Raw genomic sequence first — 12500 nt, 5'->3', positions numbered from 1 at the left:
CTGCAGGGTAAAAAGAACAAGATAAGAATGTTTTGTCACAAATAAATGATTAACTTTGCCTTTTTTGGGGGGGGAGGGAATGTGTATCGATGGTGCAGATATAAAACACAAAGCTGGTCCAAAGTCTGAGTCTCTTTTGTAGTCCAGTTTACAGGCATCAGAGGAGGGACTCAGTAGTATTTGGAGAAATGAGAGTGTGAAAGCCACACTTAAGATCAAACAACATGCTCCATTACAGAGATAACAGAAAGATTGGAAATCCAGCTGGGTTTCTTTGGCTGCCAAAGTACAGAGAATGTGTATTGGGTTTGAATAATGTGGAATTCAAATGTAATACTAATACGGAAAATAAGAATCAAATAGTTTCTGGAGCTGAGGAGAAACTTTTTTTTGGAGCATTTTTAATCTAGTTGGGTGGTTGTTAATAGTGTGCAATGTGTCATGCACTTAAGAGTCTCAAACTCTCTCAAAGGGTGGGGTTCTTCTTGCCTTGCCCTCAGAAGTTTAGATTGGAATTGAAATGTAATTTTCACACTTGATCTCTCCAACACATTTCAGGCCTTGACACTGGCTGCGGTTGCGTTTAGAAGCGTCCTAGAAGCATCCTATCCATCCCCCTAGCTTCCTCGCTCCTAAACAGACATGTGGATAATATTCAGAAGACAAGGGTTCGCTGTAGGCACACACACACACATGCACAGATTGAACACACACACACACACACAAACACACACACACATTTCAGGCATTGACACTGGCTGCAATTGCGTTGAGAAGCGTCCTAGAAGCATCCTTCCTATCCTTCCCCCTAGTTTCCTCGCTTCTAAACAGACATGTGGATAATATTCAGAAGAGAAGTGTTCGCTCTAGGCAGTAAGCGCAGAGGGAAGTAGAGCCAGAAGGCATTTGGAGAGTCCCTATGATCTTCAGTGCCTTTGCGAAGCTATTATAAAATATCTTATCTATTTTGGGTTGATAGTCACGCTTAGCGTTATCACTTTTATATAGGGTCTAAAAGATGCTTTTATACTTCCACGCTTATAATTGAGCAGTGTCTTCTGTAGTAGTATACCTCTTCTGTTTCTGGTGACATTGTGTGGTTCCAAAAATAAACTGAAACCGGATATTTGACTACTGTATACCAAGCAAATTTGTCACAGTTCCTTGGATGAAAATCAGGTTCTCGAGTTTGAACTTTAGCTTACCCCAGTCAGTTTGTGCATTAGCTATTACATTAAGCAAACAACTATAGGGGCCAGCTTTCATGTTATCATAAATTGTCACACTGTCCATGGCATCATGTCCTATTTTTGTAGTTTTCAGCAGAGGATAAAATGACAAAGCAGCTTTTCTGCAACAGAAAAAAGAAGCTTGAGACTACTGTGACAAGGGCAGACCCCCTACTGTGAAACCGAAAGACACCTTGAACAGAACCATATTGGAAGGAGGAGCCTGTTTGCTCGAGGCGGGGTTCTTGCATTGATGCTTGAAATATAATGGCCCATGGGAAAAGATAACGAGGATGAAATGATGAACGAGTAATAAATTAGGCCACGCATCAAATATTGACGTTGACGGGGTTAATATTATTTTTGAATGAAATGTTACAGGGAAAACTGAAACCAGAACCTCATTAATTCTAAAAAAAAAAAAAAATCTTGAGAAAGTTTTACCCTACAGCGTAGGAGACGGGTGCTGTTGTATCAGTCTTCCTGAGTTAGAGCCGAGAGCTCATTTGGCTCCCTGCGTTAATTCCATTTGCGCAGTCATGCCTGAAGTAGATAACACTAGTCATAATTGCGATCCTCCCTAGATATGTGTGTAAAGTGAAAGAACTAAATGAGAATGGGAGATGAATGAGGGGATTACTTTTTAAAAATCGGTCCGCCCCATCGACGGCTTTGTCCCCCGGAGGCTAATGGGTTTGAATCAAGAGAAGCGGATTTCACAAATGGTGGTTGTGATATGGGATTTGCGCCATTGCGACAGTGGGAAAGAAATCCAAGGCCTGATCAATTGAACGACTCTGCGGTAATCTGTTCTTCGGGGTTAGGTGGCAAAACGCAATCTGTTTCCCTTCAAGGGTTGGGGATCATCCTTTTTCTTTCTGTTTGTTGTGGATCCGAGCGTGCATTCAGTTTGGGATGTATATTCTTGTCTCGTCAGACTATCAAAGCTCCCTTGAGGAGAAGGTCTGAAGATCAATATGGAAAAGGCCAAACAAGTTGTCAGACTCTCGCTGAAGTCATTGTGTCAGCTGAGGGTTATCTGTTTGTGTAACCATTGACATTTTCAACAGATGGGGAGTGTTTGAATTTTGATGAAGGCCTTGGTATACATGGGAAGCATACCAACCATCAGATTACCAACCAATTGGGATGGAGCAAGCAATCAACATCTTACTCAAGAATACTGTCCTTGATTTTTGATTATTATCATTTTTTTAGGTGGCTGATTACTATGATAATTTATGTACACTAGCCTCCACCACCCCCCAGCATGGGACCGTCAATGGTGTCAGATAATGTGAGCCGTTGCCAGGCAACAGTTGTGTGTGGGCTCTTGGTCCTTCTGTAGGATTCTCCATGGTAAGCCTGTTAACCTTAACTGCTGGATTTGAATGACGGATCATTACTGATCCTTAAAAGTCTTAAACATCTCAAACTGTGTTTTAGATTTCGGACTATTTAAGACATCTTTTTTTCTCGTGACACTCTTCCAAACGGCCACAGTCTGACCTTGTGGTTCCAAGCAGGTGACCTCAAAAACAAATGTAGGTGATGTTTCCAACCAGAACAAGCAAACAAAAATGTACCTCATTATTTTTCAGAAGAAACTAAATGTTTGCTGATTTTCTCTCTTGACTTCCCCTCCCTGGACACAATGGAATAGTTATTCCTGTCTTTTTTTTCCCTTTCCCACACTTTTTTTGTATCCTTTTATCGGCTTCTCGTGTCCCATTTTCTGTCAAGGTAACGTCCTAGATTTCTCTTCAGGCTCAGTATTTAGGAAAGCACAAGCACAAGCACATGACATTACAAAAGACCAAGACACACAGGAAAACTACTCTGCTTATCGGCCAATAGCACATTTTTTCCTTTTTGTATTTGTTTGTTTGTTTGTTCTTTTGTTTAGGGCCCATTGACTAAGCAGTTTGCCATTGTTATAGCGGGTTGCCATGAGCAACCTCAACAGTTCAGCGTGTGTGCACATACTGTATGTGAGTGTGTGTGAGTGTGAGTGTGTGTGTTTGTGTGTGTGTGTGTGTATGTCTGTGTGTCTCTGTGTACGTGTGTGCACATACTGTATGTGAGTGTGTGTGTGTGTGTGTGTGTGTGTGTGTGTGTATGTTTATGTTTGTTTGGTGTGCTATTTAATTAACCGTCTCAGCATGACAAATATCCATCGTTATGCACGGGGAGTTGAACACACTCTTCAGCGCAAATGAGACCATTAAACATGTAACATGGGAGGCAGGTGGTCACCGCCATGTTGCTTACTGTACCGTAGCTGCAGGCCTCCACAGGCCCAGTTATCCCTGCCATGTGTCAGAGTCGCAGGGCCTCCAGCTACAGAACACATGTCTGTTGGTGCTTGGTCCTTATACCCATAGCAGATGATGGGTTAAAGGTGCAGTCTGCAGCTACAGAACACATGTCTGTTGGTGCTTGGTCCTTATACCCATAGCAGATGATGGGTTAAAGGTGCAGTCTGCAGCTCTGGCAATTGGGTTGATCTTTCCCGTCTGTGCTCCAGAAAGCAACGTGTTCATTGGCTGGAACGGTGTGTGGCACTTTGCTTTGCTCCCCTTCACAGAGCTACACCTGAGTTTTCCTGAGCACACACACACACACACACACACACACACACACACACACACACACACACACACACACACAGACACACAGAATGACCCGATAAAGGATTGTAAAGAGCAATTCACTGGATTGGACAAGAAGTGTAATGGATTAGATTCACGAACTGTGCCTTTTAAGGTGATAGAGTTCTTCACCTCCTTAAACCAGTACATATACTTAGGATATCTGTCCTTGGAGAGTTTTTGTGGAGCACAACCACTCATATACAGTCCTTGTCTTTGGAGGAAATTATTTCCCTATTGTCAGGAGCTGAGGGCATTTCAGTGTGTAAATCCGGTCTACATGTGTAATAGTATCAGTTCACACTGTTCAAATGCTCCAGTGGAGAAGTGACACACAGCATTTGTCCAACAGTGGCACAAATGCGGTTACTGTCTGCTTCTTCGCTAATCTTGTTTAGCATTTCCCTCAAGTCAAGTCACCCTCTCTCTCTTTCTCTCTCTCTCTCTCTCTCTCTCTCTCTCTCTCTCGCTCTCTCTCGCTCTCTCTCTCTTTCTCTCGTTCTCGTTCACTCCCTCAAGTGCAACAACACCAGCGGACATGCAATTATGCACTGCAACAACAGACATCAAGTTATGTGCTGTGAAAGGAGGGGAGGGGAGAGGAGGAGGTGGTGGAGGAGGAGGGAGGGGTGAAATAAACGCAGCCCTCACAGAATCTTGCAGATTAGCCTAGCCACGACTCTGAGCCGGCAATCCTGCTGCTCGTTTAAAACACATTCAAATCCAATTAGTGCCAATCCGCCTGGTACACTCTCACTCTTCCTGATGATCGCCTTAACCCCCCCCCTCCCATCCCTACGGCCAATCCTTAAACGTGGGACGGCTTAATGATGAAAATGACAAGCTCCCCCACACACACACACACACACACTTGAGGTAACGTGGTTTTAAACGTCCTGAGGCTTCAACGGGGATGCGCTCAATAATGCATGGGTCCTGCCTAGTGTAAATATGATACAGTCCCTCTCGGCGTGTACTGTAGCTGATAGCCCACACCTAACGCCTGCGTGCACCGGCTTTCACTGCTTGGAAGGGGAAAGTGGTGCTTAAAGGGCCGTATTTCCAAAAGAGTCAGCTCTTTCCATGCTTTATGGACCGAGGCGCAGTGAATGTGTCATAGTGGACTGTCAGCTTCATAAAACGGTCCCGTATGGAAGGACCTTTTTTTTTGTCTTAATGGCATGCCGGCAGCACAATGCTCAAAGTGATCATTAAAATGTTTTTTTCATCTTTGGAGAGGATGAAGGAAAGTGTAGGGTATGTTTGTGTGTGTGTGTGTGTGTGTGTGTGTGTGTGAGTGGGGAGGGAGGGGGGGTTTGAAAGTCAGTCCTACCACTCATTATAGATGTGTGTGTGTGGGGGGGGGGGGGGGGGGGGGCGCGATGCAATCGTCGCAATGAATAATTCACACAGAGAAGGAGAAAGGAAGGAGAAGGGTGAAGGAAAAGGCATCTCCTGTTCTTCTTCCTGACTGAAACAGCTGGTGTGACCGTCGGGGGGGACAGATGGCCGGTCCGGCACTGCGTGGAGTCGGAACAGGAACTTGGTGGTGGCAGAATGTTGGAACGCGTCGTCCCTTTCCTCCCTCCTCTCTGCAAGCTTTGGCAGCCAGGCCTCGTACCGAGCTGAAGTGTTCTCAGCGGGCGCACCGTGGGAATTCTATAGAGGGCTCTATGGCGGGGCTGTTCAATTATTTACAGGCTCTTCTTCTGTAAAGCGACTTGTGGTTGAAGTGCCATTTTACCAGTGGTTGATATTCTTGCTGCATCATATCTCTGAGTTGTCAAACAGAACTTCATATGTCAGCTCAACACCAACACCCACTGCGGCACCAGTCTGACCTATTTTTTCCCCTAAGTCAGCGCTAGTATGAATGCCTCTCGTCTCTCTCTTCTCTTTCTAATGTAGCTGGACTGGTGACAGTCCAGGCCATCAGTATGCACATAATGCCAAGGCTTTCATATCAGCACAAACAGGCAGCTCTCCTCTCCTTTCCTGTCCTCTCCCCCTCTCCTCTCCTCTCCTCTCCTCTCCTCTTCTCTTCTCTTCTCTTCTCCTCTCCTCTCCTCTCCTCTCCTCTCTTCTCCTCTCCTCTCCTCTCCTCTCCTCTCCTCTCCTCTCTTCTCCTCACCTCTTTTCTCTTCTCCTTTCCACTCCTTTCCACTCCTCTCCTCTCCTCTCCTCTCTTCTCTTCTCCTTTCCACTCCTCTCCTCTCTTCTCCTCACCTCTTTTCTCTTCTCCTTTCCACTCCTTTCCTCTCCTCTCCTCTCCTCTCCTCTCTTCTCCTCTCCTCTCCTCTCCTCTCTTCTCTTCTTCTTTCCACTCCTCTCCTCTCCTCTCCTCTCTTCTCTTCTCTGCTCTTCTTCTTTCCACTCCTCTCCTCTCTTCTCCTCTCCTCTCCTCTCCTCTCCTCTCCTCTCTTCTCTTCTCTTCTCTTCTTCTTTCGACTCCTCTCCTCCTCTACTCCACCTCTCTGAGCCTGATCCAACTGCTGCATGATCCACAAGCAGCCCTGCAGCATTCTGTCCTGTGCCCAGGTGACACTGCAGCTATTTAAAGCACTCTGCACGGCATCCTTTTACCCACAATACACTGGAAACCATCAGCCCCACTGGGAAGAGGAAAGGGTCTTACAAGTCCTTGGGCTTCTCTGGGATGTATCTGTGTGTGCAAGTGTGTGTGTGTGTGTGTGTGTGTGTGTGGTGTGTGTGTGTGTGTGTGTGTGTGTGTGTGTGTGTGTGCGTGTGTGGTGTGTGTGTGTGTGTGTGTGTGTGTGTGTGTGTGTGTGTGTGTGTGTGTGTGTGTGTGAGAGCTGGATTGAGTTACACCCAGTGTGCCCTCATTAAAATGAGCCGCATTAACTGGCTTGACATTTGTATTCATGTATTGATATGCATGGCTTAGTTTCTGTGATAAACCTTCATTATTTTAAAATGTATTCAGTTTTTTTGTGTTCTAACTGCTTTCATCTTTTGAACGATGAATCATTGCTTTGTTGGAGCTGTTTTTCTGTCCTGCCTCATCTCATCTAGCCAGTTGTTATGTTTTAAAGAGATGATATTTCATGATATTTCATATTTTAACACTGCTCATTGGCATGTCAACTGACTGTTCAAGCGTATTGAACCTGGCTGGGTGAATTTTGTGTAACACCAAAGGAATGCCTCCTGAATGGCAAGGTATCCTGTCCTAAATGTAACACCCTTTTCATGTATTCCTCCATTAAAAAACGTACCTGTTTTGGTAACAACATATTCCTAACTAATTGGATTAACTAATGAATGTCTTTGTTGTGTTCACGCAGAGCTCCCTGAGAACTGGACGGACACCAAGGAGACGCTGCTGGAGGGCATGGTGTTCAACGTCAAGTACCTCGGCATGACCCTGGTGGGCCAGCCCAAAGGAGAGGACATGGCAACAGCGGCCATCAGAAGGATCGTCACCACGGTGAGTGAGTTACCATGGAGAGGGGATGATAGGGGGGAGGGGAATACATGGAGGGAAGGAGAAGAGAGGTGAGATGCCAGGAGGAGGATGTCAAGAGCCATGCAGTGCGTTTTGGTTTTTAGCTTCTTTTTGTTTAGCTTTTTGCTAATCAGTCATCGCATTCAATGTGATGCTAATGCTTTTAATGTCTCCTCTCCTCTCCTCTCCTCTCCTCTCCTCTCCTCTCCTCTCCTGTCTTCTCTTCTCTTCTTCTTTCCTCTCCTCTCCTCTCCTCTCCTCTCCTCTCTTCTCTTCTCTTCTCTTCTCTTCTCTTCTTCTTTCCACTCCTCTCCTCTTCGACGTTTAATGACTTACTACTCGTCATTTCAGAGTGTCTGAACAGACGCTGATTTAAACTGAATAGGCGCTGATTGGAGGGGTTTGGTGATCTTCCAGCATTTTTGGTTGTCAATTATCACCACATTACATTTCTGAAGCGTCACAGATGATCGGTTTTGTTGATGCATATTCAGGAGCATCTGCTCTCATGAAGGGCAGACAGTTTATAACATCGTCTCTCCAAAGCCTCTCTTATCTTAACCTTAACCTCTGGTTTTACCATAGGTCATTGAGTATCCCCCCCACTCTCTCTCTCTATTTCTCTCTCTCTCTCTCTCTATCTCTCTGTCTCTCTCTCTCTCACACACACACACACACACACACACACACACACACACATACAAACATACATTCACACACACTTAATGCATTCTTTCCTATGGTAATAAAATAGTTGATACACTTGAGGTTCTTCAGAGGATAGAGCAGCTCAGATTAATATTAGTGAAAACACTTTTCAATTACAAGCAATACTCAAGAGCACAAGGTGTAGGTCCAATTGATTCATAACCAAAAAATATATGAACAAATAAATAAACAACGGAATAATACAAAGAAAGAAAAGATGGAAGTCATTTGTCTACCCGTTCCCTTGGCAACCAGAAATGTGTCATTGGCGGGGCTTATTTGTTCAGCTGGAATATCATGTTTACCTCTGTTACCACGGGAACCTATGGGACATTCTCTGTGGGTGACGAGACTTAATGTTAGACAAAACACAGAGCTTGTTTCTCTCCTCAAGACACTACATCACAGCATCTTCAGTGTATGTGTGTGTGTTTGTGTGTCTGAGTGTGTGTATGCTTTCGTGTCTGCATTTATGCATGTGTGTGGGTTTTTGTGTGTATGTGGGTGTCTGAGTGTGTGTATAGACCCTTTCGCCGTTGGTAAACAATGCTCAGCGTTCTAGGTTGCGCACGCATTCTGGGGGCAAAAGAAATGGCTTAAGTTCATACCTGCGTTCGCTTTATCCTAATGATCTCGGAAGTTACGTTAATAAATTGACATTAAGTTATGGAATCCAACTTCCCGATCCATATTCGATCACGGATTGGATAGTTGACCCATCAAAATGGACAGATATTTATACATACTTAATAGAAAAACCCAGTGTTTACACAAAAGATACATTACGATCATTCAAGTCACTCGATGCCTATAACTACGTTGTCTGCGGGCATGTCCACTCCAGGATATTAAGTACTGCGACCTCAATGATGATTTCTGTGTCCTAAAATCTGAGGTGCTACCAAGCCAATGACAAGGAAAAAAGACAATAATGTATAAACCATGTGTTTTTACCAACAAACCCACCAACGCTACCGCTTCACGTTAAATTGCACATGCATGGCAGAGTAAGTCGACCTTATCATAAACGTTTCATCGTCAAGGTTTACGTGTAGGAACTACATAACCATTGCAACCACGGTTAACTGTAATGTTAGCGAATGAGCTAATATTTACACTCTTTTAAGTCTCCTGTACGTCCAAGCCCAAACCTATTCTTGAGGGTTCAAACATTTTCCAGGCTATTTGGCATCTAACAAAAAAAAAGCGTTGTAACTCTTATTTATGCTACAATACAACTTATATTTGTTATGATAGCCACATTTAGCATACTCGTTTTTGTCTTATACCATTTTTTTTATCTGACATTGCAGGCTATAGGGTCTTGTTGCAGCAGTGCTGTTAAAGATTGAGCTCTATGTTAGGATGGGGAGGACAGGGAGGGCATCTTGTACATCAGGAGCATGTAAAACAACACAAGCCTGCATACAGTGTGAAAAGCCAGACTATGGTAAAATGATTCACTGTGTCCAATGTGACAGCCACTTCCACTACGGCTATGTGCAAATTTAAAGAAAGCAGTGAAAGAGGTAAAAAAGCATGAGCTTAAGACAAGGTTCAAATAGTTTTAATTTAATAAAGAAAGTATAGTACATAGTCATTTATTTGTCTGAATATCATTTGTGGATTACATTTATCAGCAAACACAGTTCATTTTATATCATTTGGAAACAACAGACTTGCAGAGATTTGTGAGGGCACCACACACATTCACTATATCATCTAGGAGGTCAACTTGTGACACTGGAATGACCGATTGTAAGATTTTAAAATTCTTCCACCGGCCAATAACTCTTTCTATGTGAATTCTTACAAGTGAAAGTTGTCTTGATGTGTCAACCTCATTTGCTGGTAGTTGTCCTTTTCCTTCGGTGAAATTTGGAATAAGCAGGGTGGCACCATACGCGGCAAGCTCTTCTCTAATTAAAAAGCCCCTATCAGCTAAAATGTCATCTGTAGGCTCCAAAAGATCTAAAAATCCCATTGATTGGTAATCTGCTTGTCTGACACCCGGCCACCCGAACCTAGGGATAGAAAGGATATGGCCCCGGCGGGTGGAATGCCAACTAAATACTTTACTGTATTGTGGTGTTTATATGTAGACCATGTCTGGGCCTGGGCAGTCAAGTTACTAGGTCTGTCTATAAAAATCTCTGTGCACTTTTGGGCATGTTCTTTAAAACAGCAGTCTGACTTGGCCATTTTATAAGTGGTTTCAACACTTTAGCCATAGAAGGTAACCAGGTTCTCAAAATGCATGATATTGTGCTGTTCGATACTTTAAACCTAAATGCTATGTCAGTGTTAGTGAGACCCAATCTAAGTTTCATAAGCACAATCAGTAGGTGATCTCCCAGGGTATGTATTTCAGTAAACTTTTCTACATTGCCTTTTAGTTTTTTCAATAACCAGTCAAAGATTATAGTAGTTATTCCTGTGAGAAAAAGAAACTGTACACTGTTATTTCTGATTGAGTGGTAAGAATACTTGTTGTTCTGAAGCTCTTCTATTAGCTTCTTGTTTTCATTTTGGATTTCACCAAACTCTTGGTGCAGGCTCACATATTCAACCTGAATCTGTTCATACATGTGCCTCAGATTTTCATAATCTTTCTTTGGGCACATGGCATCCTCTTCCAATGGGGCTCATCTTCAACTGTAAGACATTAATGTGAAGACAGGAATTATAAGTTTTACTGACAACACATGTAAAACACAAATAATGAGTAGCACAAGTACATTTTACATGTTTGATTGAATTGAAAAGTGTGTTCTCACCAGGGCAAAGATCAGTAGTCAATAGGGAAGGTGATTTAACAGATCTCTCAGATAGCAGTTTATTCCTTTGAAAATCTGTAAGATTAGATTGCACATAATAGAGGTAACTACTGACTGCCATTTCTCTCAAAGCTTGCAATACAGAGCAGGCGATGTTACCTTGGATAGCTAGCTTTGATGCCATAAGTTAACATCACCTGCTCTAGGTTGCAGGCACTGTTGGCTGCTAACTTATCAAGAGCAAACACGCCTTACCTCTCCAATTTAGCTTCAGGTCTCTGGCGAAGGGACAATGTCGGGGCTTTCGTAGTTAATTGAGGCTTCTCCTACGAGTAAATTAAGCACAGACTCAACCCACGATCATTGTATGCATTGTATAATTGTATGAAATGAATAAATGAATGTACTATGAACTAGCTAACATTAACGGTTAGCTAACGTTAATGGTTAGATATCGTTAACGTTAAGTTAACCTAAAATTGCAAGGCTAAAGTTAGATATGGATAACATTAGCTATCTAGGGAGCTGTTTTGGCCAACTAAGTTATCTCAGATTTAACTAACACAATTTCAAGTCAGCTAACATAAACAAAATTCACTTACCGGATATAAAATGTGACCCACATATGCGTGCATTTTTAATGATGTCTTCAGTCCAGTCCACTCGTTTTATAGCTTGAAGCCAGAATCTACGCCTGTTTGCATTAAACAGTCTTTTCCCCGAAGGAATGCGGTAGAAATTGAGACCTTTTTTTTTTAGTTGACCTGTTTTGGCATCCCACAACACAACAAGATGGCATTTTTTTAACGAAGAAACCGAGACGAAGAAATCCTTAGCTTTATCTCTCCAAAATCCTCTTGCACTGTCACTAACTATGGCTAAAATTTCCGCTTTTTTGCCTCCAGAATGTTTGCGCTTAACGTTTATGACGTAGGTCATAAAAGGGTCTATGCCTTTATGTGTGCATGTGTGTGTTTGTGTTTGTATGCGGGTGTTTGTGTGTGTGTGTGTGTGTGTGTGCGTGTGTTTGTATGTGTGTTTGTGTGTGTCTGGGTGTATGTATGCCTATGTGTGTGTGTCTCTGCATGTGTGCTTGTGTGTGTGCCTCCTACACAACTTCAGCGAGACATCTGCCTGATGTTCCATCCCCAGTCTTCTTATCGAGGGCTGAATGCCTGGTTATGATGGACTCCAGGGCAAAGGAACAAAAAACTCAGAAGAAATAATTTGCCTTTGCTTCTTCCTTTTGTCCTTGGAAAGTACCCCCCCCCTCCCTCCCCCATCCCACCCCACCCCGCTCCCCACACTCTCTCTCTCTCTCTCTCTCTCTCTCTCATTCTCTCTCTCTCTCTCTCTCTCTCTCTATCTCTCTCGTTCTCTCTCTCTCGTTCTCTCTCTTTCTCTCGTTCTCTCTCTCTCGTTCTCTCTCTCTCTCTCTCTCTCTCTCTCTCTATCTCTCTCTCTCTCGTTCTCTCTCTTTCTCTCGTTCTCTCTCTCTCTCTCTCTCTCTCTCTCTCTCTCTCTCTCTCTCTATCTCTCTCTCTCTCGTTCTCTCTCTCTCGTTCTCTCTCTCTCGTTCTCTCTCTCTCGTTCTCTCTCTATCTTTCTCTCTCTCGTTCTCTCTCTTTCTCTCTCTCTCTATCTCTCTCTCTCTATCTCTCTCTCTCTC

At 43.5% G+C, this 12500-nt stretch overlaps 1 protein-coding gene across 1 annotated transcript in view; it reads left to right on the top strand.

The window, feature by feature from the left end:
• The window catches only part of LOC308360630 (low density lipoprotein receptor adapter protein 1-B), a gene marked incomplete at both ends in the record, with an annotated part of 57296 nt that overhangs the window by 18633 nt on the left and 26163 nt on the right, over positions 1–12500 (top strand). Inside the window, one exon of the mRNA XM_080832655.1 lies at positions 7186–7328. Coding sequence (XP_080688781.1) covers positions 7186–7328 — 143 coding nt within the window. The remainder of the gene's footprint in view (positions 1–7185; positions 7329–12500) is intronic.

This window comes from Sprattus sprattus, assembly GCF_963457725.1.
Source record: "Sprattus sprattus genome assembly, chromosome: 2".
Classification (NCBI taxonomy): domain Eukaryota; kingdom Metazoa; phylum Chordata; class Actinopteri; order Clupeiformes; family Clupeidae; genus Sprattus; species Sprattus sprattus.
This window is presented reverse-complemented; position numbering and strand designations above follow the sequence as displayed.